Source organism: Phyllostomus hastatus, unplaced genomic scaffold (assembly GCF_019186645.2).
Source record: "Phyllostomus hastatus isolate PE091 unplaced genomic scaffold, TTU_PhHast_1.1 phas_contig_283, whole genome shotgun sequence".
NCBI lineage: Eukaryota > Metazoa > Chordata > Mammalia > Chiroptera > Phyllostomidae > Phyllostomus > Phyllostomus hastatus.
The window spans coordinates 12,314,237-12,341,817 of NW_025333833.1; the positions used below are offsets into that span (position 1 = coordinate 12,314,237).

At 48.2% G+C, this 27,581-nt stretch overlaps 1 protein-coding gene across 1 annotated transcript in view; it reads left to right on the forward strand.

Moving 5' to 3' along the window:
• CUNH1orf21 (chromosome unknown C1orf21 homolog) overlaps window positions 1-26,845 on the forward strand; it is a 190,703-nt gene extending 163,858 nt beyond the window's left edge. Inside the window, exons 4-6 of the mRNA XM_045838484.1 lie at window positions 642-718; window positions 7,802-7,862; window positions 26,042-26,845. Of these exons, the coding sequence (XP_045694440.1) occupies window positions 642-718; window positions 7,802-7,862; window positions 26,042-26,080 (177 nt within the window). The 3' untranslated portion in view covers window positions 26,081-26,845. The remainder of the gene's footprint in view (window positions 1-641; window positions 719-7,801; window positions 7,863-26,041) is intronic.
• The last annotated feature ends 736 nt before the right edge of the window (window positions 26,846-27,581 follow it).

Consider the following 27,581-nt stretch of genomic DNA (forward strand, 5'->3'; position numbering starts at 1 on the left):
GATATACCGGTATGTTAAGATTTGAGGATGTTTCTTTCCCATCTGGCTGGTTTACTGGGAATAAGAAATCAGATTAGGCTGATAGCCAAAAAGTGCCTCTTGAACACAGGCCAGTATTGAACATTATTAATTCAATTGAATTCAATCCCAGTGTTTGTAGTGGGCGGAAAATGGTCGTTGTTTTTACTCCTCTCGCCTCCGTCGCTGCCGCAGCCTTGTGCAAACCTGAGGAGTCGGCGACCCCAGGCGTCTGTCGCAGACCAACACGCCAAGTCAGCCGGCCTCGGGAAGCCGGCCGCGGCTGTCCGGGCTGCTCTGCTCTGCTCTTCCTGACGCTGCCAGAGCCTTCTGCTCTTTGATTCTTCCTATTTTTAGTAGCTCGACCTAAAAATCAGATATTAACGACACACCATTTTCTAAACTGAGTCATCACCGTTAGAAAGCAAATTTCTGTCTTCGTGACCACCTTTGGCGGTTCTACCCAGACAGTGAAACATCTTTGCAAGGACTTCTGTCCTCGCAAAGTGACCGGCAGCGACGGGTCCCCAACACACAGAGCGTTTCTGGGGTGGAACTTCGTGCGGTCGTTGAACGACTGGTTCCCACCTCATCTTTTACACGTGTGTGTTTGTGTGTTTCAGGAAAAAAGTGCCAGTTCCAATGCAAGACTTAAAACCAATAAAGAGATTCCGGGATTAGTGCATCAACCCAGAGCAAAGTAAGTTCTAATGCCTATTTTTTATATTGTTTTTAAAGCTAAAACTATTTCCTCAGTAAATTCCAATGTGCTTACCAGATAATCAAGACGTCTTGTAAAGCGTGAGTGATTACGACCAGTGAGTGGGGTTCAGTGCAGCGGAGCAGACTGCAGAGCCCCAGACAGCCCGGCGGTGCATGGCAGGGCGGGCGTTTACGTGACCAGGGAGAAAAAAGTACGGGGGAGTATCTTTATGCCTGAGCAGTAAGAAAAAAACTTTAAATAAGTCACAAGGGATACAGATCTCAAGGAAAATGATTAATTACTTCGGCCACGTTAAAATTAAAAACTGTTTATCGAAACATACTGTAGGAAAGTAAAAGCCACACGATGATGGAACAGTTTATGACACATGTAACTGACAATATTTGGATTTGCAGACGATATAAAGTATTTCTGCAAATCAGTGAGTAAAAGACACAGAACTCACAGAAAAACAGGCTAAAGACATGAACAACCATTTCACCGAAGAGGAAACGTGAATGGCTGGTGCACATGAGAGAAATGACACTCCACACCCCAGGATCAGCAAAGCTTTAGGAGTCTGACGATACAAAGCGTGGACCGCGATGTGGAACACGGGCGCCCTTGGTGCCTGCGGGAAGGAATCTAAACTGGTACAGTTGCTTTGGAAAACAGCTTGCGTTACCCAGTAGAACTGTACCTCCACACACCTTCCCCCCAGCAGCTCCACACTCAGGTACACAGAGCCTTGCACATGTGCGCCTGCAGAAGCATCCATAGCACCATTGTGTTTGTGTGCTCTTGAAGCTCTTGGAGGTAAAACCCTAATGTCCACCAAAAATATAATTGCTAACAAAACTAGGGTGCACTCTTACGATAGGAATACTGCGTATCAGTGACCATGAACAACCTATAACCACACGTGTCAAGGTGAAGGGACCTCACGATGTAAGGTTACAGCAGTAGGGCAAGCAGTCGTACCTGCCTACATGCAGTTTCATTCACACGAAGTTCAGAAACAGGCAGAACTGAGCAAGATGTTTTGTATCTGCCTCCAGTAAATAATAAAGGCAAGCAAGGAGACGGCAAGGTGTTCCATTAGGAACAGTGGTTCTTTCTGATGGCACGGGAGACCGTGGGACCATGGGTCCTTTCTTAATCTGGTTGGTTACAGGGGTGTCCCTTTATTATCATTTAAAAACGGACAACTAACATTTTATGTTTTCTTTACTGTGTGTTATGACTTTCACCATCAAAAAGTTAAAGAAAATACTGAGTAGTTTTCTAAATTGCTCTAGAACCGAGTCTACCTTGGTCTGGTGACAAAATGGACTTTGTGTGACAGTGAAGCTAGCTCCCCTTTCTTCAACGACGCTCTGGCATCCCAGAGGCTACAAGCCTCTCTGGTGGCGCCCCCTAAATATTAGGAAGCCCCCTCAGACTTCTGATCACACAATTGCCACCATCACCCCACTCCAAAATAAATTAGACCATTATATATATGGGCCCACAAGTCAAACTCAAAGGTAGATATTGTGTTAATCTCTGGTTCCCCCAGGAAGTTGAGACAAAAAGAACCTGGTTCAGAACCACGTTAACCTGGCTCAGCGTCTGTGGAGTTGCTTCAGCCACCGCTGCTGTGGTAACAGCAATTACGACTTTTCAGGGAGTGCTGAACGAGCTCAGGGGGTTAGTTCTTCGCTCTCAAAGAAAACTAGACATTTCAAAATCCACTTGTCATTTCTAACGTCAGTACATTGGTACAGCCGTTTGAGCGCCCTTAGGTGAGTGTGATGCTGTCTGTAACCACAGCTCCTCCGGTTCACTCCCCTGGCAATCACTCTTATCTACACTAACTTTATCTGCCTTTGGGGACTGCAGATATCTGATGAGGGAACCTAACTATCTTTTCATCCCAGCCATTTGATACCTGCTATTTTTAAATGCTTCCCTTATCTCTTGAGTTCCGAGCAGAGACTGTCGACTAAGGACGAGGTCTTTGCCTTCAAGAGTGCGTGCTGATTTCACTTGGACACCCTGAAGCGGAACACTTTGCAAAGTGATGTGGGCCGACCCTCGGGGAACTTGATTAAATTGGCTCATGTTTTTACATTAAAATTACAAAGAAAAAGCCTCACCCAGCAGCATGCTCCTGTGTGTGTGTGTGTGTGTGTGTGTGTGTGTGTCTTGTAAAAATGAGTGAGAACATTGGGTTCCTGGAATTCAACTAAGAAATCCTCCCGAAGGACCAGAGAAGACTTTTACTTTTCCTGCTTGCTGATTCACAGGATCAAGGAAACTCTCCTTTCTTAAGCAGCGGTATAGAGTAAGATCATGAGTTTTGTTTCCCCGTGAATGAAAGGACAGTCTCGGACCAGACAGTGGGAGATTCATGAATGACAAAGGCAGATGATTCTCACATCTTCCTTTGCTCCAACATGTGGAGCACGTTCTTAGGGACTTCGTAATCTCGGGCAAGTGGCCTAAGGTCTCTGAGCTTCGGTTTTCTCGGAGAAAAATGCAAGTGTCTCGTGGGGCTGGGGAGGACATGAAATAACACACTCCCAGTGCTCATGGCAATGACTTAGTAAAAACGCCTTCGTCATAGAAACCATCCGAATGCCCTCTAACTAGAAGTTGGGAAAAATACACCACACCATGTTCACACCGTGGAGTGTGCAAGTTAACGTTAAATCGCTTCATTTAAAGTTGATACTTAAATTAGTTAAAATGAATGTATCGGCGCTGTGCGCAGTGCCGGACGGACCGGCACGTGTAGCACCGGGAGGGGCGAGGGAGCCCGGAAGATCGCACAGAAGGGGACCCACTCGGTAACGTTACAGCAGCTGAAACACAGCACGCGGGAGGTCAGGTAGCTCCAGGTTGTTGTCAAGGTCCTAGCTCTGGTTTCTTGTTTTGTTTTCATGGGCGCTCATCATACTCTCTTTTAAAAACAAAACCATGGGCTGAAAGGGGGCGTGCACCACGCTGGAACAACGAGCAAGGGCGTGTCCTGTTGTGGGGATTAGGCTTAGCCCCGCTTCCCGGAGGTCCAGCTGAAAAATAACCATGACGATCGTGAAGAAATCAGTGTGTGGGGGCCAGGGTGTGCCGGGAACCCAGTGAATAATTGAATTTCATTTTTGCAGCTGACGTATCAGGGAATCAAGGCCTCGCCTTCTCATGCTTTGCTGGCTTAAGTTTTTTTTTTTTTTGTAATTTGGAAACTTTTTTTAAAGTCACTGAACAGAACAGCCACGTCTCTTTCAGCTCTAAAGCTCACTTGGCCCACCTGCTGATCCTTCGCTTACTTGTCAGTAAGGCTCATCCCATCCTGTTACCGTCTCTAGCCTCGTGAAGCGGGGAAGTCACAGCAGGAAGAGGCTCTGCTGGCCCAGGGTTAACTCGCAAGAGCTTTGCCGGCATCCACTGGGGGCCACAGCGAGTCCCCCGTGGGGGCGCTGGCGTTTCCCAGGTGGAGTTGTGGTCATTACAGAGAAACAGGATTACTGAAATTGTTAAACCTTGTTAGTTCAAGCAGGCACCAGTGCGCAGACTTTTTTTATAAAGGGCTTTTAAACAAATTCATCTAATTTAGCATCAAGTACTCACGCTTTATAAACCAAGTCACAAAGAATTCAGTTTTTCCTTTCTAACATCTTGAGGAGAGATAGAAAGCCGGAGTGCTCTTTCCCCACCCTGCTGCCCACTCACAGCCATCAAAGGGTGCAACAGGGAGCGTTTAGGAGTCGAGCTGTTAGCTAGGAATTCAGGGGCTGTTTCTCACAGTGCAGTTTATACTTTTCAACGTAAAAACTACTATTAACGCCACTGTGTTGATGGGGTTCCCACGTGAGAAGAGGACATTTATCTGAGCAGGAGTCAGTCCATGTGAGCTATTTTATTTCATCAGAGTAAGTATTCTGCCTCTGCCCCTGTGGGAGAGACTTCAGGGCTTCTCTCTGAAACGAACCTACGGGAAACAGCTTAGGAAGACTTCTGATTTTGGGTACCTCATCCCTGGGATGACGCCCGGATAACAGGGACCTCATGCGGACATCCGTGCCACCTGCCGGTGTCTGCCCCACCTCCAGGGACAGCGGTGTGTCTGAAAGAGCTCATGTGTGCATCAGGATTTGGTAATAAATAAGTCACCTTTGTTCCACTCAGTCTCCTAACACAGTCCACATACTGTACTTCAAGGGTGCAAGGCAGTGAACCAGCGTGGTGCACCGCTCTGCTTGCTGGGTTTTGAAGTGAGGCAGAAGCAGGCCGGGTTGCTGGGACGCCCTCAGACAGGGAAAAATCAGGCAGCGTTTCTGTAGCGGGGTGTGATCGCAGGGGTGCACCCGACGGAAGGCAGGCCGGCACCGCCGTTTGGTTAGCGCTGTTTCTCAAAGGGCACCCGTGGACGTGGAGATGCTCGCTCGCTTCCTGACTTGTACCTCTACCCCAGAGCAAGGTTAATACTTAGTTCAGGATCCAGGTGGGGTTGGCCATACACGGTCCTGTCTAATTAATTCTGGTTGTGTGGCTTTTGTCCAGTTGTTTTAATCAAGGGTTACCTGTTTTGTCTTGCTTGTAAGTGGCTACAAAGCATGTATTAAACCACACAAAGATGAAAACACTGAGCTTTTGGTTTTGGTTTTTGCTTTACCATCTTGGGGTCGTCACCATCACCTTTGGTCCCACGCCCTTGACATGGACCCCGGAGCCTGGGCATTGTTGACCACGATATGGCAGACACCTTTGGAGAGGCCCTTTTACTTAAGACGTCCCCTTTGTCTGACCAGTGTGCGTATGTTGAGTACTAACCTCACATCCTCATTTTCACGTTGTGATCATGAAAATGTGATAACTCCCTCCTTCTCGGAAGGAGTTCATGGAAGTCAGCCGCAGTCACAGAATGTGAGTGCCGGAGGGACCGCAGACCAGCCCCGGGTCTTACACAGGAGGAGTCAGCGGTCTGCCCCTCCCCCCTGCGGAGACACTGCGCTGCCCTCCGAGGTCGTGAGTCACGTACATTTAAATGGACACTATGAGATCAATTAATATTACATTTATTGCCTTCCTGTTACATGCAGAGCAATGTATACTGAAAAGCTTAGCACAAAAGTTCCCACAATGAACATCAAATCCTAAAAATGCTGTTTTTATGAGGTCTCTTGGGATTTCCAGGGCAAAGTAACATATATATGGTTATGTGTATGTTAAGTGATCTATGTCATCCTGCCTTTCCTGTCTGGCAGCCAGCGCTGCCCAGCAGCCTTATCTGCGGAGAGCTTGGCCAGTATCAGGAGAGGTTCCCAAATCCTGTCTGGACAGCCACCGTGGGTGCCAGGCTGCTCGTGTCCCAGCTCACACGAAGTCCCCCAGGCTCCCCCTTGGAGCCCACTTACACAGCTATAGACACGGTTCTAACAACCTAGCCACACTGGTTCCAAGCATAGGGTAGAGGCAACGACGGGGAAGAAAACCAAAAGACGACTGATACCTCCTCCGACTGGAAGAAACGAGAGAAAAGCTCAAACCCAGGTGAAGAACACCAGCCTGGAGCTCAGGGCCATTTTGCTTAAAGACGGTTCTCAGGGTTTCCCAGAAGTCTGTTGTGATTTAAGACCCTGGAAGGGGCTGCCGGTCGTGAAGCGAGAGTTAAATAATGTTTGTGATGGCGCCTCTACGAGGGAGTGTGCAGTTTAGAAACCGTGCATCCAAAGTGGCTCAAGTAAAAAATGTTTGCCACTGAAAGGAAAACCAAGAGGCGTCTGGGAAAGCTCAGCTGTGCACGATGGCTCTTCTGCCCAGCCAGAGACAGAGGAGACTGTTTACATTCTCATCATCCCAGATTCTGCCCCGCCTTCCTAACCTGCGAGAATGGAACGCAGCCTGTGTCTGAGGCAGGGCACCTACCTCATGTCACGATCACGTGGCGGAGGCAGATTTACGTGGCACACGTAGACGTGCTTTATACCCGTGAATGTTGATCGTGGCCCAGGTGGGCTTACTGTTTGCCTTTGACGTCAGAGCTGATGTCATTGTGCCCCCAGACTTTAAATTTCAGTGTTCCACACGGGGGGAAGCCTCCTTGGAGCCCCACTATCTGCCATGGGAGGGCTGAAGGGTGTGGGGTCACTTGTGTCACTGTCTGCGAGCCCTAACGGATGAGGCGCCATGCTGAGGGCCGTTCACCCTGTCTAGACTTGAAGGGAAGGGGCTATTCCAGAGCCACGCTCCCCACCCGCCCTCTGCAGCCACGACAGCAAATAGACACTAACAGTAGGGGTAAGAAGCACCGTGCAGTGCGTCTCTCACCCCAGCACCCTGAACCTCCTTGGGACCCACAGCTGTGCGCCAGGTAGACACTACGGTCATTAAAACCACTTCGCCTCCAGGCCCCTTCCTCCGCCTGCGCTTCCCATCAGCGAGCTGCTCTGCTCTCCTCACCCATGGGACCACGTTCACCTGGCCGTGTATGCGGTTATGGGATGCAGACGCAGGGCCGGCACCACCCAGACCCGCCTCCTGACTTCCTCCTTTATCCCAATGGAATTCCCATCCCAGAAAAGCACGTTCGCTGTCACTGATGCCAATCAGTGTTCGGGGCCAATGGCGAGTTCTCAGCAGACTTGCTGCCAGCCCACAGCTAGACGGTCAGCTGGATAGCATGCTGATGCTGGCAACCTTTGTAAAACACACGTCTCCATGTGATAACTAGGGTATATTTGTGTACGGTTACACGCAGGGTGGGAATGTGCCCTGTGCTTACTTGCCTGTGCTTTTCTAAATCACCAGTTGTGTATCTGAAGAAAAAATGTGGCACACGCCTCCCAGTAACATCACTATAAATAACGTGTACAGTGAAAGGAAATCGTATGTCTTCAATCATAGGCACGGATCGACGATTATAAAGTGCATTTGTAGGATCGCTGTAATAACACTCATTCCTACTATAACTTCAGAGTGTTTCAGTGGAAAAGTCTACAGTGTCTGCCTCCGCGTTTAGGGACTCAGCATTTTTCTTGAGGGAGGCAGGTTTACGAAAACATTGAAATATGCACTGAACTGCTCTTTGTGTTTCAGCATGCACATCTCTGAGAGCCAACAAGAATTCTTCAGAATGCTGGATGAAAAAATCGAAAAGGTAAGAAGTAAAATAAAGTACATGTTTCGAGGCTAATGGCGTCGTGAGCTAGGGTCACACTATTCTGGTTTCTGTGTCACCAAGTTATTTTTGTAAGGGGTTGGGTGGAGAGTTAAAGCAAAAGTCCCCCTCCCTATGCAAAAAAAAAAAAATGTGGCTATGAGAATGTTTAAGATATAATGGAGCTTCCCAGGATCCTGAGCTACCATTGATCATGAATTAAAGTGCTTAAAGCCAGAGACTCGTGAGCACCTTCGTCTGCACTGGAAGTGCTGCTCTGAGCTCAGACTGCAAGCAAGAAGGTACCTGCCAAGTCTGACCTCGTGCCTGTCTCCACTTTCGGTTCTTTACAAACATTGTGTACATATTGCAACCAACACCCACCTCAGGGTAATGGCTGTGAGACCTGTATTATCTGCCTTTTACAGGCAAGGAAACTGAGGCTCAGAGTGCGTAACTTACCCAGGTTTGAAAAGCTAACAATAATTAGGATAATAATTATTATTACTATCCCGCTTCTCTGTGGCTCCAAAGCAGAGCCTCCAAGTTGCTTCTCTAGGAATGTGTGGTTTTCGCATCGACAGGAGGGTGTAAAGTTGATCCGTGTGGGAATTGAACCCATATTTATGATTTCAGGGTGTCACGTGCTAATCACCTGAACGAAGTATAGACTCCAGTAACAATCACAGGCTTACATGCTTATGGACTTTAAATTCATCTGTGCAGAGGGGTGAATTTTAACTATGAAATCGAGTATTATCATTTGAAAGCTTCATTCTGAAGAAGGGTACAGTCCTAAATCAGAACATACCAATACTTTAGCTAAGGCATCACAGGCCAGTTTTGCCTTTGACAGTTTTTCTGTTTTACCTTTATTTCTCTTTTACTTTTTGCGGTCCTTTGATCTGAGTGTTTCCTCATAAATTCCCAAGTTGTTCCATCTGTCACTCAGTGGAAGGTAGCAGAGGCCTTGCACTCATCAGTATTTCAGCAGCAGGTCCACTCTGAGGATAATTGTACTGTCTCCTAGTGCACTGCTAAAAGACCAGCCACCGTCCCCAGTGGGAAAACACAGAGATGCAGGATGAATGTAAATGGTGGATTCGTCCATACCGCTCCCTGACTGTGCATAAATGCTCATTTAGGAGGAGAATATTTCATTTTCAGTTTTAGTTTAATTTTGGCTTGTGCATGACTTTCCAGAGGGAACATTTCCTCCAGGACTAATTACCCAGGTTCACAGATTGGTTCAAACGCCGCTCATCGTGCCAATGACATGTTTTAGTGACAAGAGGCATGAAAAACGTCTGTACCCACTGTTTTGGTGAAGATGTTTTCTTTCTCAGTTTGTTTGGATTTTTTTTTTCCTCTGCTAGTTTTCTGGCAACAAAGAGATCTGCTGACTAGTCAGAGTTAGTCGAAAAAGTTAAAACCTGAATTGTAATCTATCTTTTAAACAACATATACAAATCTGACGAGGCATTTAAGGTGACCTAACTCCTTCCCCGTGTGTTTCCAGAATTGGAATTCTCCCCCTGTTTACTCAAAACTGAAATTCATTGTTCCCATCTGAAATTCCCTGTTCCTCTTTTCCTTCTGCATTGAGTGTAGAGTCTGGCGTGTTGGGCACAACAAAAGCAAAGTTTGTAGCTTGATCGCTTATTAGATGTCAAGTTCCCTGGACAACGAGAAGCACTTGTGATTCAACATAAACAAGTGTTCCCACTACTGAATACATTTCCATTCAACGGAGAGCTGTCATTTAATCTGTGACATGCAGCCAGTTACAGATTTCTAGAGGAATTTTCTGCCCTCTCTGAACCAATCTTTTCTGTGCCCCCCCTCTTGTCTGAAGCTCATCCTTCTGAATACTGTATGTGTCCTACATACGACTTAACCATTAGGCCTCTAAAAATGAAAAGATTCTCCCTTAATATAGTTGTGTGGCTTCATGTAATCTTTGCCACAGTTTATACAACCAAAATTGAAAGTTGGAGTCTTAAAAATTGTTTCCTAACTTTTTAACCATCGCTAAATAGCCCTTCGGTCCCAGCTAGCATGAGGATAACCATAAATGCAATGCAAATCATTCTTTAGGTTTTATAGGGTTGATTTCAAAAAATAATTAAACTCACAATATCATGCTAACCATGGGCAGTCACTCTGAGAGGCCTTGAGCTTGGAGGTTTAGTCTCTCTCAGAAATGTCCAGGAATTCCTTTCACTTCCGTAACTGATGAGTCATGAGATTGGCGGGAGCTTCAATCCTGCTTTCCCTTGATTCATCCTTTGCATTTATTGAATGTCTGTAGAAGGTGGCTTGGATTAACTTTTCAATTCTCTTCTTGATACCAAAAGTAATCTCTGTTCTAGCTCCCTCGAGATAGACATAAAAAATAAAACAATAATTTTTTAAAGATAGATGTAAGAGTGCCGTTAGTGTAAAGAAATCAGGACCGTTAGATGGTGTGATATTCACAGGGAAACTTACTTTGGACTATGGTGTCCTAATTCAGAGGTTGTCACGGCGCTGGGCTCCAGTTAACCATCACAGATGGATCGGTGGTTTTCTAAGAAGTTCATGGTGGCATAGACAAGCAGGCGGTGCAAAAAAAAAAAGCCTTAAACAATTATTTAGCACTTACTGAGTACCAGACATTGTGCTACTCAGGACAGAAAAATAAATAAGAAATATCAGATACAAAATAAGTAGGAAGCAGTCCCTTGCCAGAGGAGCTCAGTATTGAAAGTGAAGCTCTTTAAAAATCAAGTTCTTGTACTGATGGAGGAGTCCTTCTCCATCCCCCCCCACTGCCCCCCCCCCACGTCCCCCAGCCCGCCATTGTCACTGAGAGTCACAACCTTCTGTATGGAACACAAGGGTGTGCCGAGTCGTCCCGTGGGAGCCTGCGGTCCACGAAGGAGCAGCTGGGACAGCTCCCTGGGCCCTGAGTGGTGTTCCACTGAGCTGGCGGGCCGAAGGCTGGGTCACTGAGCCGCCTCTGGCCGTGACCAAGGGAGCAATTTTGTGGGGAGATCAGTGAGAGTTCAGAAAAGCTTTATGACCACTGTTTGATGTATTTCTGTTTTGGCGGGGAGAGTAAAAACCCTGTGAAATAATGAGAGGGTCCCGTTTATTCTGACCGCATTGTGGGTTTTTTTGTTCATCTATCTCATCATTCTCCCCTTGGGACCCATCGTTGTGGTGCCGCACGGCTCACAGGCTCCCGCACCACCTGGGAAGTGGTGACGTTTGACTAATTTTGCAGCTTAAAGAAAACGACAGTTTAATGCAGAGCGGGACGATGATTTTAAACACTGTATTTAGGGAGAAAGGAGATATCTGGATTATTAAACCTGGGCCCATGGGAGTTTCTGAATATAGTAGCAAGTGCAGATCACACCCGATTCATTCTTATTTAAACTTTTATTTGGAAATAATTTCAAATCTACGGGAAGTTGTGACACCCAGTTTTAACACATGCTTTCCACTCTACATTTGAGTTTGCTTGTAAGAAGCAGAAAAAGTCGATACACTTTTTTTTGAAGTACCTGAATATCAGTATCCTCTCCAGGCAGAAGGGAGTTGTACTTTGCCTAATGGGGGTGTAAGAACAGCTGACGGCCACAGAGTCTCAAACACAACCCAAATGTCACATGGAGACTATCTCAGGACAATGCCGTTTGCATCTGGCTAGTGTTTCTCACGCAAGACCTCTGCAGCTTTGTTGGGCCATTGGGCATCTTTTGGAATCTTGCAAAAGTTTTAAAGACTCTTTGAATAAAAATGCACGTGATATCATATACACAGAATTCTTAAGCAAAATGTCAGGGTTTTATGACTTCCTGGAGCCTGTCCACGGGCCCCAGGCAAAGAGCATGTCGACTTTTTAAGGATGCATTTCATTAACGTGCTTCCCTGGGTCCTGGGGCCCAGCCGATCCATCAGGTCAGCCCCGGCGACCTTGTCTCCCTGTGTCCCTGACGGCAAAGAGGACGAGGAGACAGGGCAGATGACACATGCAAACCCGTTCCCCAGTCTCTCTTACTTCCCTTCCTTCTCAAAACTAACTCACGATCCCTCGCCCCTGACGGATTTTGAGATTCAACTCTGTTGCCTGGAATTATTCAGGGTGGCATTTAAAGGGCATGTCTGAGAAAGAGCAGGGTGTGGACTGAGAGTCCTCTGGCTTGAAGAGACGCGTGTTTATCTGGAGACCTCTACATCTGGTGAAAACCCACTTAGACTTAGAAATTGCTTGTGTTCCTGAAGTGGCCTGACTCTCTTGGCCCCGGAACCAGCCTCGTTGGTGAGAAACATCACTGTAAAGTCTGCCTTTTTGTATCTGTTCCAAGGGCTCCTCTCTCCACGTCACATCAGGTGAATCGGAACGTTTCAAATCCGGCTGTCAGCGATCGGAAGGTGTTCGAGTTTCATTTGAAGAGGGCGACTTGTGTGTAACTGCGAGCTGCAGTGTTTGGTTCTGTTTTAAACTGTTCCTGTAGTAGGTTGTTAAACCTCAGAGCTTCCGTAGAATAAAAAATAACTCCTGGCAGGTGTAGCTGATGCCAGGTTTTACTTTCTGGGGGTGTGTTTAGAGGCCTCACCAGTGCGTGTGAGGGATGAGAAAACATGTCACTGTTGTGTTTAAGATCCTGAAGAATGCCACATGGCCTGTCCCGTGTGCGCAGGAAGTCGTAGCGGGTCCCTCCCCCACCTGCTACTTTCAGTGACAACCGAGGCGCTCAGCGCTGGCGGAGAGATGCTCTTACTGGCGTGCATTTTGGAAGTGGACTGCGCTGCCCGTATCGTCCCGTTAATAATTACCTGCTCCACGGCTATCGCTTTTGCTAATAACCCACCCTTTCCTGTGTGTCCTTTTCTGTCATCCCTGCCCTGTCAAGTACTGCCCTTTTCTTCTCTCCTGTGTGTACCTTTGCTCATCTGTCAGACAAATTAAAGGTGTCGTGACAAGGCTAAGGACAGGGTTTTTTATCTCCCTACTGCGTAGCTTTACACAGTGACTTCTTAGCCGTGGTGATGGTACGTCTGCTGTAGGAGCCGCTGGCAAGTGAGTGCGCGCTCCGGCTCGAAGGCGCTCAGCACTCCCGTGCAGCTGACCGTAGCAGGCGGCGGAGCCAGGAGAGCAGAGCAGGCAACGCGCCTAGAGGAAGTGCAGCACGCGCGGCGTCTGCTCACTTTCTTCTTTCTGGAGGCCTCGACTCTTAGACAGCTCTCAGGCTCTGTCGGTCTGGCTTTTTAGGGAGTAGCAGATGAGGAGAGTTCGGGTTCTGGAAAAAGGCGGCACCTGAATGCAAATAAGAACCGTTCGGTTTTTCATGAGTGATGTGGCTGACACTGCTCTGAGCTCCACAGCAGCGTGGGGCTCAGCCCACGGCGTCCTTTTGTCGCAAGTACATGGGCAAGGGAAGGCGACCAAGGCACCGCCCAGAGCAGAGAGACCCAGGGACGCTTACGTGTGACTTCCCTTCGACGTGTCCGTGTTTGGCTTCTCCTTCCCATCCTCTTCTCGCCCTTCCCTCCTCCCTTCCTCCCCACGGCCACCGGGTTTGGCAGCCCTGGGCATTGTGTTAGCCCTCGGGGCAGAGAGGGCACTGGGGACAGAGAGGACACCGCCTTCTGTGATGGCCACTTTATTATTTAAGAATGTCTAAAAGGACTGAAGCTTTAAGCAGGCAGTTCTGTCAGGATAAGCACTGGTTCTCATTTGTCTTTGTCTCCCCAGAACCTGGGACAGGGCCTGGGACAGAGCCGCCACTTACGGAACTTGTTCAGTGAATGAGTGGTGCAAATAGGGCCACAGGGCTCAGCAGGAGCAAGCGCCACAAAGGCAGGACATGTGGCCGGGCAGACTCCCGCAGCAGAGGGCCCTCAGTGTGATGCGAGGGGCTCCGACAAGGAGCAGCAGCGCAGGCACAGAGCAGGTACAAGGCCAAGAAACCGGGTCGAGAGAGTCAGGGAGAGAGGCAACACGGAGCAGAGAGAGCTTGTGCCCCACACGGGAGCCAAATCCAGGGCGCAGCTCCAGCAGCAGCTGTGTGACCCCAGGCTAATCGGTTAACCTTTCTGGTCTTCTGTTCCCTCACCAAAAAAAAAAAACAAAAACAAACAAACAAAAAAAAAACACGTGGATGGCAATACTAACTTGTCTGGGAAATTAAAGAAAAATCATCGTAGATTTTCTAGCAGAACGTTTGAGTGTTGTGATGCTCTGTGATTGGTAGTTTCATTTTGGTTGACGTGTCCTATATCCATATCACCAAGGCCATTTGTAAAGATCTGGGGGGAAACTGTTTGGGGGGAAGGCTAAGACTGAAACGAAGAATGCAGGACCTACCGGCATGAATCTTGCTGGACCAAACGCTTTCCCGTGACGGTACAGGTGTCTCCTTGCAGGTAGATTCTTAGATGAGGGAACTTCCCAGCGCACTGACCCACCTGCCCGCTGTGTGGTGTAAAGGTGTTATGGAATGAGATTTATCAGTAAACAGCCTGTACGACCAGCTCGAGGCTGTGATAACAGAATGAGCCTGCGACTCAGTCCCATCCGCCTGGGTCCAGCTGAGTCCCTATATTTTTTTCTTGTTTGAAGGGTTTATTCTTTTTTAATTCTTGTGGGTTTTATAAAACCTGCTTGAAGAAATATTCATGAACACCAGCTTTAAAATGCCTGTAACAACAACAAAAATAGTCAAAAGTTAGGAAAGGGAATCATTGCCCCCATCAAAATCATTAAAATCATAAGACTGATTTCTCTCATTCATTTAACAAGCTTAACTGAAATATATTTTTGGGACCCAGGAATGAGGAGTTGGGAGACTAGTGAATTACAAAATTGGTTGGGTCCTTGCCTTTAGGGAGCTTCCAATCTAGAAGCACACGACTTTGAGTGGGAGGAACTGTAGAGAGTGTTTGATCCAATTTACCCCCAACTTTTTAAACTCCCACTAAAAAGACCCCCTGGAGTGGAGAATGAGACCTGCCCACGTATATCAGTTGGGAAGGCATTTTGAAACATCATATGTCTGATACATTTCTAGTAAATTTTATTCTGCAATATTATCTTGTCATCTGTGGGACGCTTATGCATCTCTTTGAAACTCTGTTCAGTGGAGACACATTCTGCTCCCTCCGTGCGGAAAGCTCTCTTGGGGCAGAACCTTCTGGGCTGCCCCCGTCTTAATCCTACTTTGCTAAATAGACTTAGAAGAGGAGAACCAACACGCTCAGAATTGGTCATTGGTGGTTTGGAGGTTGGGTGCACCCCGCTTCCCTTCTGGGTTCCAAACAAATTGAAAATAGACACAGGAGCCAGGTGAGTGTCAGGGGTCAGTATCCTCCTTATTCATGAGCCTCGAAATTCCCAAATGCAGTTTCCACTAAACTAGTTTGGAATGTATTTGCAATCCTTAAAACAACAAAAGGATCTGGAGCCAGAATATGTAAAGAAGTCCTATTGATACAAACCAATAAAAAGCATCAGTTAAACTTACAGGTCTATATCATTAAAATTCTCTTGTATACAGTAAAGCTTACTGAAGCATTCTGTGTTCAATAGCAAAACAAAAGAAACAATAACAGCAAAAAAAAAAAAAAACAGAAACGGCTTACGTGTGTAATGATAGAGGAATGGGTAAATAAAAGCCTGTATATTTCCACGCTATGGTATTATGTAGAAGTTAAAGAAATGAACCAGGCATATATTATTGTGCAGAGCAAATCATATTATTAAATGGACAAAAGACCATGCAGAATGATAAATATTATACGGTATCACACAGATTTAAAAACACAAAAAGTACTGTACACTGTTTACAGGTGAACTTTCAACAAATATTTAGTAAGCGCCAGCTGTATACCTGGCACTGGCAAACACACACACACAAGCATGCTCACGATGGTGTGGTACGTGTTGGTACGTTGTATTGATAAATGCCCTCTGTTACGTATTCCAGACGTCCATGCACACGTAAAGCACAGTTCACTTGGCGCAGCATGACTATGACATGAGTACCCAAACGAGCTCGAGGGACACAGCAGCCCATGGCCAGCGCTGTGCCTTCAGATGCGGGAGGGGCCGTGAGAGGGTAGTTTCCCGTCTTAGTGGGGAGGGTGGCGGCTAGAAGGGAGTGTGACAAAAAACTGCCAGTTCTGACATCGGAGCGAGGCACCTCTGGTGTTTGTTAGTCTTTGTACTTCTCTGTGCCCTGTACATTTCTCAAAATTAAGTCACCGAAAACAGGAAATGTCAAGTGGAAAGAAGCGGATTAGGCCGTGGTCGCCGGCCTTGCTCACCCCGTCCCCGAGTCCCCCTGGGCAGCTGGGCAGAAGGAAACCTCCAGGCAGCACCAGCGTGCGGGCGCGGAGCCGCGCTCGAAACCACGCGAAACGCTCCCTTTAGATTTCATTTGGAATCGCTCCTGTTTTTAAGGGCTCTGGAGGTCGAGGCTGCAGAGGCCGTGGACCTCCAGTGATTACTGTTCTTATTTTGCGCTCGGCCAAGTGTGTGACCACCTGGATTTAATCAGAGCTTCATTAGACTAAGTGGTCCCCACAGTCCAGTCCCCACAGTCCCGTCAGTGCAGCTGGCCCCAGCCTGTCCTGTGTCCTCGGGACCTCCCCTGGTTGTCACCCTCCTGAGCTGCTCGTTCCCAGGTGTGCCAGGTTCACCAGGCTCCAGGATGAAGTCCCACGGATCCTGTTAACTCTTCTTGGGTGCAGCTTGGTCCCCCGAGTCACGTCCTGGGAGAGGAGGGACGCCAAACAGACATGCTCTGTTCAACCCTGGGCCCAGGACGCCCCCTCCTCACTGCTCTCCCCTGGGTCCGTTCTCTCCCCTGGGTCCGTTCTCGGCCTTCTGTGAGTAGAGACTTCCCATCAACGGCTGCAGTTCTCCTCCCGGCACGATGCACATCCTTCCTATCCTGAAAGCAGAGAGAAAAAGGGAGGCGAGCGCTGTGGTCCGGCAAACGATGTCGCTGCTCTGTGCGGGGAGGAAGGAAAGGAGCCACCTTCTCACACACTCTCCTCTCGGGCCTGCTAGCCCGGGGAGCAGTGAGAGGGGCAAACCTGGCACCCTCCAGTCTGCGCCTGTGACCGAGTGGGTCTGTCCCCATCCACAGGGCCTTGGCCTTGGGACGGGGGCAGATCAGGAGGGCCTGCTGGGCTCTCTATTCCAGCAAGAAAACAGATTCCCATCTGACTCCCGACTGTGCTCAGTTAGAAACTCTAAGGAAAGGAGGTATGTGCTTGGTCTCCCCAAACCTCCAACTGTGTTCCACCCAAATTCAAGGGTGTGGCAGTTCGTTCAGAATGAAGAGCTCCGTGGAGTTTGTCTAGAAGGCGCGTCTGTGGATTGAATCCCCGACTTGCTAAAGCCATTGCCTACAGGAAGTGAACCGTGAGCCTCCAGTCTATCGAGTGGGCTGTCCTGGCTTGGGGGTGAGGGGCTGCTATTTAAACCTGAACTTGTATACCTGAAAAAGGACTTAATTAAGACCTCCCTTTGAATTGAGCCCACTAAATGGCTTGTAAATCTTCCACATATAATTCCACTAAAAGAATTATGGTATCTCTAATATCATTGTAAGGAATCAGTTACAATGGGTAAAAGTTTTATAAGGTAACATTCATGGGAAAAAAAGCAAAATAAAAAATTGTGTCTATTATACATTGAAATGATATTAAAATGGCACACCTATGGACAGAGATTTAAATGAAGCTTGAACACTCCATCCATTAGAAAGAGGAGGTTGTAGGAAAAATTTTTAATTTAATTTTGATTTTGACGGGTGGTTTTGTTGTCTGTAAAATAAGAACAATTTTATGAACTGACATTTTGGAGGCGTGCTCTGGTCCCATCGTGAGAGAAGTGTCTCTCAAGGTGGAAGTGATCGCTGCTCTTTGAGGAAGGAGGCCAAACCCTCGCCGGGGTGGCCTCCGAGCCCCTGGAGGTGGTCCTAGCCTCTGCAGCAGCCCACGGGCCCAATCTGGTGCACCGGGTAAGAAGGGTTTTTACACGTTTAAAGGGCGGGGGCGAACAAAAAGCAGGATAATATTTACTGAATGTGAAAAATAGTGTGAACTTGCAAACTCAGTGTCCATAAATGAAGTTGTATTGGAACATAGCCATTCTCTCTCTCTCTCGCCCTTATCTGTCACTGCCTTCACATTTACGTCGACAGAGTTGAACTGCAACAGGGACCATATGGAATGCAAAGCCTAAAGTGTTTACCATTTGCCCCTCGATGGAGAAAGTCACCAACCCCTGCTCTAGGACATTGGTTCCATGTCTCTAGGAGACAGGGACACCTACCCCTTCTTCACCCTGGCTTCTCTGTACCTTCACTCCTGCTCACCTCGTGGGCCAAGAGCATCTCTGAAGCCGTGTTCAGTGCCAGCATCAGATAAAGCCTGAGAAACTATGTGCCTTAAAGCTTCTAAAATATCCTCCTTTTCTGTCCATAGACCGAGGGTTTGGGTTTAACAAACACTTTGTGGGGGCTTCCAAACTGCTTGGTTACTACTCATTCTCTCTTGGAGATGAAACGCCCAGTGTCCTGGAGTTGTTGTCACTGCTGTAGTTACCCCGGTGATCCTTGCTACGTACAGTCACAGGGACAGTCGGAGGCTGGCCCCCTCCTGCTGCTCATTACAAATGAGACCCGAGTCTAATTAGAATAAAGCCCATTAGTTACTGCCTCGATTGATTTTTCTGAGGAAGTAAGTCGGGGGAGGAGACTTGAACAGCACAGCTAATTACTTTGCTTTCCTTCGGCATTTGTTGTCGATTATTGTCGGTCCATAAACGGAAATGCTGCTGAAACACTGGCTGACTGGCGAGGCCCTGCCCCGTCCAGCCTCGAGGGCGGGGGACAGAGCACTGGCCTTTGGCCACAGCCCGACGGAAGGAGCACCAACCGGCAGCCCCAGGGGTGTCCTTCACTCCACTTCTCCACCCTTTCCCGCCTCCTCCGCCTCTTATTTGTTCTGGATTCTAGCTCCGTGTTCCCAGATGTTCCAGTGGTAGAATACGCCTCTCCCACCCTGTTATTCCTGGTTCACGGACAGAGCCTAAGTGTCCAGATTCTCACAGAGACTTGCATCTGAAGCTGTCTCTGGTCGGTGATACATGGAAGAAAACATAGGGAGTGGGGTGTTAGGTGGGCAGAGACGGAAGATGAGCCAAAACAGAGATGCAGCAACTGTGTTTCATTACTCAGGGGCCTCTTTGGTGCTTGGAGAGCCAGCCAGCCACACAGTGCAGGGTAGAAGGTTATGCAGGAGGCATCACTGAGTCAAGAAACGGAGACTCAGGAAGCCCACAGTTAGAAAAAGAGAGGGGGAGGATTAATCACAGAAAGAAAGCAGTGAATAAAAATAGTGCCAGAAACTAACAGGTGTTCCCAGCCTCATCCTGAGCAGTAAGGGAGAGGAGAATGAATCTTCAGTCAGTCAGTCAGTCAACAAACAAGAGCCTGCTCTGTGACGAGTAGAACAACTCACACTTCCAGACAGAAGTAAGCCTCATTTAAACAAACTTCTATAGTGAGACTTTATTATAAAAACCCACTGTTCAAGAGGGCTGCTTTTTCCAGTGGGCTTTGAAAATTTTTGACAATTCATTCCACTCATAAAAGTCCCAGGACACCTCCTGTATCACATCATTCAGCAGCCTCCATCCCGACACACTCACATATACACGTACACACACAGCACGGCCTCCCTCCAAACACCCAAGTGTCCATAACCGTGGGACAGGGGCCACACAAGGATTCCATCAGGTATCCAAAAGACGTCTTGGCTAAACTTGCTGTAAAACATAGTGGTGGGATGGAAGGAAGGACCGCTGGGAGAGGGAGAGACCAGTTTGCCCTCAAACAACCGGGGGAAGTGCCCCTTAAGGATACGGCGTTGGAGCAAGATGGTGAAGATGAAGGAGACATGGAGGGGAGGTTGGGAGGGGTGTGCGAGGAGAGAACAGTGTGTGAAAACACGGTGTTACCCCAGAAGGACCTTCCTGCTTGGGACTTGCAGGTGGGGTGCTGTCTGTTTGGAAGCAGCAAATGCAGGAGGTATATTTTAGTATTTCTTTTTCCTCCTGGGGGAGTTGTTCAATTGATTTTTTTCTCATGCCTTAAAAAGGTGCTGCAATGAAAATATGTGTACATATACTTTTAATAACTTTATAGAGGTGTAATTTACATACCATAAAATTTACTCATTTGACATGTACAATTAAGTGAATTTTAGTAAATTTACCAAATTGCATGGCCATCAATCACCACACTCCAGATCCCCGTAAGCTCAGTAAGACCCCTCCCACCTGCTCAGAGTCAATCCCCATTCTCCCCCCAGCCCCAGGCACATTTTTTAAACACATTTTTTTAAAAATGTGTGTTTGGGAGTTTATCTTCGAGACTGATTTCCGTAATAAAGGGTGTGAACATTTTTATGACTCACAATGCACATTGCCCAATTACTTTCCAAAGCAGCTGCTCCGCCACACAGCGAGGCCAGCGGTGTGTGAGTGTCGCATTTCACTGTGCCCTCTCAGAATGGGGCATGGCCATGTTTAAGTAATATCTCATTATTTTCATTTGCATTTTTGATTACCGAAGCTGGCCATTTAGCTGTGTGCACGCATGCTGGTTTTACTTTGTCCGAAAGGAGTTTCCAGGTCGTGCCCTTCCCTCGGAGGGAGGAGACCCTCTCACTGTTCATTTTGCGGCAGGTGTGAGCTTCTCACGTAGCTTCTACCATTTACACGTTGCTCGCTGCAGGTGTTCTTCCCATTGTAGGATGAGCCTTCTTACTGTGTTGCATTATTTTTCAATGTGCAAAATTTTGTTTCTGCACGATCAGACGAGCTCATCTTTGCATTTTTCCTTTGAGGCTGAGCATTATGTCCCTCTCCAGACCTTTGACAGAAGTTCAGTTTTATATTCTGTTCAACAATTGCTAAGATATAGCACATGGATTCTTTTGGATTCCCTTTGTCAGATACTTAATTTTTACACATCTTAGGCTGTGTTTCTGTGATATTTTCTTCAGTGTTGGTAATGTTTTGGGTGGGTTTGTTAAAAAAACACATGGAGAAACTGACATACATGTAAAGGAGGGTGACCTGGATGGCAACTATGTTTTTCACAGGTAATGGACAGAGGGTATACTGTTGATCTGGGGAGACCCATCCTCCGGTTCCAAGGGTCCAGACTAAGCCGTTCTGTGGGCAGGAGGCAGGGTTGGGCTCCGCTGTTGAACAGTTTCACGGGCAGCTTGGAAAAGCATCTGACACATTCCAGCCGAAAAGAGAAGTTTCCCTGTCTGGAAGGCGGTAAAGGGCGGCCCATCCCAAGTTAGGTGCAAGGTCAGAGAGGAGAACTGCTGGGTCCCCTTCCAACTCCACAGTTTCCGAACTGTCTACATACTTGCCATCCTTTCATTTATTCAACAAGTGTTCATGGAGCATCTGACATGCTCCCGACCCTAGTCTAAGTCCTGAGGCTACGACAAGGTATCAATCAGCGTCTGCCCACTCATTACTTCTGATTACTTGATGATGTCAGGTGATGATAACGAATATAAATAACAATGAAGCAGGGTTTAAGAAGTGCTATTGGGTATAGTGTGTTCAGGGAAGACGGCGAGGTGACATTTCCGCAGAGATTGAGAAAATGGGCAGTAATGGATGCGTGAGGGCTGGGGACAAGGGAGCCAGCCAGGAAGGAGGGAGGACAGGCACCCAGATCCCCCACTGGACCAAGGACCTGAATGTAAATGATGGATTCAGCTGTGGGCCCAATTTCTCAGCCAAGCTGTTTATGAACTATTTGTTGGTGGGTCTATTGAGGTCATTTTTCAGTATCATCATAAGAGCTATAATTTTTCAAGTACCCACCATGTGCCAAGCTTTGCTAAACACCTTATGTATTTTACTTCTAACTCCCCACAAAAACACTACTACATTGGGTCTTTCTGTCCCCATTTTAGAGATGGGGAAACTGGGGTTCAGTGTACCCTTCCAGTAATTTTCATCTCGCTCTAACCTACTCATTTGGTGAACTGGGCAGTTCTCGGGTAATTGTTGTATGGCTGAGGCGTATGTATGAGGCCCAATGCAAACCCGTCTACAAAAACGTACTAAAGACTAACTTAAAATCACCCCTGAAACTGGACGGCCAGGCCTAGGCAATTTGTCTAACTTAAACTTGAAGAAAAAAGCACCGTAGGGACTTTGCAGGAAGTTTTTAGTATTTAAAGTCACTCTTGGAGCGTTCCTCATTAAACTTGCAGAATTTTAAATTAGGATAATGCCCTTTCCTTTGCTACTCCTTAAAATCTCTAATTCTTAACCTAGATATGTCAACAAACAAAAACTTTTACCCTAGAACCTCGGCAATGTGTGTTCTGAGTTGACCTCAACTTCTCTACGTTTCCCAGAAAGCCATGCAGACGACTGAAGAGGATGTGGGGTATTCCCTTCAGAGGAAGGGTGTGGTCAGGGACTCGTCAGTAAGCAAAAGCTGCGATTTCTGGTGTCTGCTCTGCAGTGCCCACGTGGTCCCCCCAACAACCCTTCCTTGTCAGCATCACCGGGCGTTTCCGGTCTTCCAGCTGGTGGGGCCCTCGTAGGGGTTTTGCTCTCTGTAGCTCTCAGTGCGGCCTGTGCACAAGAGCGGAATTGTGCCCGACAGTCCCTGGTTCCAACGGCGCAAAGCGTCTTTACAAAGACCTCCGTTCTGCAGTCCTGCTGGGGGAAAGGGCGCGCTGGGGCTCAGAGAATGGCTGTGTATTTCCCAAACCCGGCTCCTCCCACTTCCTGCCTTCTGACAGCTGAAGGTCGGAAGGTCCTCTTTTTAGCACAGCTCTTTAAAAATTTAAATGAGATGTGAAGTCAGTTATAGAAGCCAGCTCCCTGATCTGCCCCTTAGGGCTGGAGGAGTGCAGGTGGGACCCTGGGTGTTGAGGCCACGCAAGTCCCAGCTCTCGGGTTCCCCTTTCCTAAAAGGACACCGGCCATCTGGGGGCTCATACTCTCGACGGCTTTGATTTCCAGGTTTTCTGTTCATAACATATTTGGTTCTCAGAGCTGCTGACAGGTGATAAGAACAAAAATGAAACTGATTCGAACTTGAATTTAGTTATCAACTACAGTCACAGCAAAAAAAGCAAGGATTATCCTGGGCTCTTGGGCTCAGGTTTGACCGCAAGTCGCAGGGCGCCACGCCCGGCTCGCAGGGCTGGTGCGAACACCGATGAAGCTCTGTCTGCAAGGCGCTGGGTGGGGTTTTCCTTCTCGTAGCAATTACAGCGCTTTCAGGGGGCGGATGCTTGGGGAGTGAAGGCTGCAGTCCTGGGTGTACACAGGTTTCTGTATATTGGTTCCACAAAAGGGGGCGCTTTCTTCTGGGAGCCGTAAACACGGAGGGTCTGAAGTGCGCCTTCTGCTTCATAACCCTGTAACTCATTTACAGAGTTGGAGACGTGTGTGTGTGTGTGTGTGTGTGTGTGTGTGCGTGCACGCCTGTCCATCACTGGGTCCAAGTCTTCCCTGTGGACAAGGTGTCTGCTGAGCCCCACGCTGGGCCTTCACTTCGACTTGAGGCCTCCCTTCGATATAAGAAGGGAAGGGACTCAGGCATCTGCCATCGGGAACATGACGTTCTGGCCTGTCCTGGGTGCAAGGCTGAGGTGGGAGGAGGGACTCCCTGACATCTGTCAGATCACAATTGATGACCACCATCCTCACCTGACAGCCACACGGAAGGAGGTCCCTATCCCTGTGCCAGGGGACTGGACAAGCACGAGGTGTAATGACCTCCGTCATACCAACAGCAGCAAACATTTATTGACTGCCCGCCAGACACTATAGTTTTCCCCTTTAGTCCCGATGGCAGCCCTGCGATTATCCCCAGGAAACCAAAGCCCAGTAATTTGCCTGATGTCACACAACAGTGTGTGTGCCACATACACCCTGAACAGGTCCTCTGACCTTTCTTAATGAAAACTCCACGAGCCCTCCCTTCCCTCCAGCTGAACACCCCTCGTCCATGGGGGGGTCAATGCCTTCGCTCCCCACTCGGAGGGTATGTGGAGAGCCTCACCCGGTGGGTGTGCCGCGCTGTGCTGACGTGTTCAGATGCGCAAAATAAACTCCCAGCTCTCAGGGCCCGTGTCAGGGTCCCTTCCATCTTTTCACCATATGGCCCAGGGGGTGTTTTCTGAGTGTTCTGGGCCCAGGCTCTGGGCGGGTCTCCACTTGCTTGGGAGGGGTGACCAGGGAGGCCATCAGTAGGGGGTGACTTCTGAGTTCATGCTCCCCTTCTCAGGAAGGTCGGTTGCCCAGGTTCTCTGCCCAGAAGGTGTTTTCATGCGGCAAGTAAAACAAGGCTGGTGAGGAGGGCACTGGGGTCAGACACTGTAAGGGGTGGACGGCAGGGTCAGCAGTCTGACGTGGGAGGAAAACTAAAGCACGCCAGTCAGTGAACCGCATTCACAGAGAACCAGCAACCTGGGGCCAGGTAGCCCGGGAACTACAGGCCGCCCCCGATGACTTCACTATGTGGTAGCGTTTTTCAGTTTATCAAATACAGGTGTACCTGCGTGCACACGCACGTACCACATGTATAAATTATGTGCCAGGGACTATTTAACCACCTCACTACCATTAACTCATTCAACCTTCGCGCAACCGTGTGAAGTCGGTGCTGTTGTTTCCCTCATTCTACAGGTGGGGAAACAGAGACACAGAGAGGTGACTTAGCCCAGATCCCAGAGCTAGTACGTCAGAGCCGGGACTGCCCCCAGCCAGGCGACACAGCGATTCATCACGAGGACACTTCCCTCTTAGGAGAATGTGTAACATTTCCAATGTGCAGATATTGTGACAAAGAAACACGGAATAGCCCTGGCTGGTGTAGCTCAGTGGATTGAGCTCGGGCTGTGAACCAAAGTGTCGCAGGTTCGATTCCCAGTCAGGGCACATGCCTGGGTTGCAGGCCATGACCCCAGCAACCGCACATAGATGTTTCTCTCTCTCTCTCTATCTCCCTCCCTTCCCTCTCTAAAATAAAATAAAATCTTTAAAAAAAAAGGAAACATGGGATACATTTAATTAAGAGTTTTATGCAAAAGTATATCCTTTAAGTTTTAGATACTTTTACAAATAAGGCCCAGTTATTTAGAAAATTCTGTCTTTAAAGGAATATCTCCCCCACCCCAAAACTGAACAAAATGTAGTATATATTTTAAAAGAAAAAAGTCAAAGGAAGCGAACCGCACTAATCCGTGAACTATTTTTACTGAACTTGCTGGGGTGACACGGAGCCCTGGTCTGCGACACCGAGAGGCAGGGAGCCGCTTCACTCCCGTGCCGTCCGTGGCGGGCGGCAGACCGGGAAGCCGCGGGCCTTGGCCGAGGCAGCCCAGCCAGGCCAGGCGTGGAGCGTGAGTCCCGGCCCTGACGGTGCCTCCGTGGAGTGTATATCCTCCTGGAGAGAAGGCGGGTCACGGTCAAAGGTGACCGCGGTGTGGAGTCCCTAAGCCTGCTGGGAACTGTTTTGTTAGCACATGCGTCAGCATGTTTGCCTTTCCTGTGCGTCCCACACATACCAAGCGTAGTCCTAAAATAGGTTACATTCAGTGAGTCCTTGTTTGTTTTTAAAAATCCTGTTTTAATTTGGAGTGCACTAAAACGAAGACCTTCTCTCTGTAAAACCGTAAATTCCGGGCATGGACGCGGAGCTGTAAAATGTGAGCGGCCCTGGCCGCAGCTGAAAGGGACTTGTTCCTTCTTCATTTCAGTGTCTCTTGTTCAGGAGAAATTGGTCTCCTGAATGGATCGTCCATTTGCTAATCTCTTAGTGAAAGGCTGAGTCTTGTATGTGCGTCATGAAAGTTCTCATCACTATAAAGTAAGGGTTAGTTTGGGGCTTGGTACAACTGCCACGCCTGGCGGTATATGCAGTTCATAAATCGGTACACACCATTTATAAAACATATTTATGACGTATCGGTTTCGTGCCGGGTAGTCGCTGATGGAGCCTGGGTTTTTGGTGCAAGGAGACAGACGCTGGGAGAAGATCGATACATGTACCTGTCTCAGGCTCAGCTTTGAATTTCTCATTCACACGCTGTACCTTTCTTTTCCCCTCCAGGGTCGAGATTACTGTTCGGAAGAAGAAGATATCACATAGCACCAATCTAACTCTGCAACCAGGAGCTACTACTGTGTATATAGGTGACACCCCAGTTGAAATCTTTGCAAAGGTCGGTCCTCTCCAAGGAACAGCACTCTAGCAAAAGAAGATTGTTCCATATCGTATGCCCCATTAAATTCCAGTGTTTCCTAATGAACTTGCAAGGGAATATTGCTAAAAACAAACAAAAAAAAAAAACAACTGTTACCGAACTTTCTTTGTTGCTGCTAGTTAAAACTTGTTGCAACTTTTCACTTCTCTTGTGTCCAGGTATGCAGCAAAACTCTGCGACTCCACCTTAAAGATACCGTTGGTTTTACAGAGGCTCTCCAACCTATTTTCTATAAGATGAGGTAGTGGTGAACTCAGATATCAGACTTCTATTCTAGACTGGTCCGCTTCTAAGCATCTCCTCCCGCCCCCCCCCCTTCCTCCCTGTCTCTCCCGAGTGGTCCAGAGCCTCGCTTCTCAAGGGCGATGTGGCGCTTGGGGGATGGGACGGTTGCTATGGCAAGCCTTGTTTCTCTGCTAAGAGCAAGTAGAGAAACTCTTATCGATTAAAAGCATGTAGTGACCTGACTCCTGGGCGTGACCCCGGCGCGAGCAGCAGGCGGTTTGCTCACTAGGTATCAGCTGGAGGATTAAGCTTTCGACCGACGTGGGCTGGGCTCAGATGCAGACCGAAGTGTGATCACAATCGTTTCGAATCTCTCTTCCCCACTTTTTTTTCTAAGAAAATAAACATTTTACTGTTTTTATGGATCCTTGTCTTCTCCCATTCATCCAGCTCAGTGTTTTACTTTGATCCTCGGTGTGGAAGATGAGCCCTCCTTTGCAATGGCAGCGATGATGGCTCCCTACCCTCCCTTTCGTGACCCCCCGAGCATTAGCTGGGCAGCGAGTGGTCAGAGGAGACAAGGGGACATCCCACGGAGTACAGGAGGGCCCCAAACCACCCTGGTACCTTCATTTTGTTAGCCAATCAGCCATCCCATGTCCTCCTTCTCCCCCGGGAGCCCGTCACTTCCTTCTCTCCCTCGCAGCCCTGCCTCGCACGGCGAGAAGCGCTCGCTCACCGCCCACCGCCCACCGGGAAGCGTAGCACACTCACTCTGCCGACGGTGTTTGGAGATGCGCCGCCCGGAGCCCCGGGGCAGGCCTGGGGAGTGTTAACTGTGGGTTTGGTAGAGTTTATTTTTCCATATTTTATGAAGAGAATGAGCTCTTCCCAAAGACAGATGTAATATTTTTAACAAACGTTATCACAAAGTCAACAGCCATCAAAAGGAGAAAATAACTTTTGTATTTTTTTAACGCGTTTGATCGCCTCGACAAGGGTTGTTTTTGTTACTCTCTGGGGAGGGCGCCCTGTTCAGAGCTTGGCCAGCAGTCCAGGTTTGGGCTTGTCCCCCCAAAACACAGAAGGAGCCCCATCTGTTTGTCTCTTTGGGGGTTGCAAACATGCAGGGCCTCGCCATCAGCCTCGCCATCAGCCTCC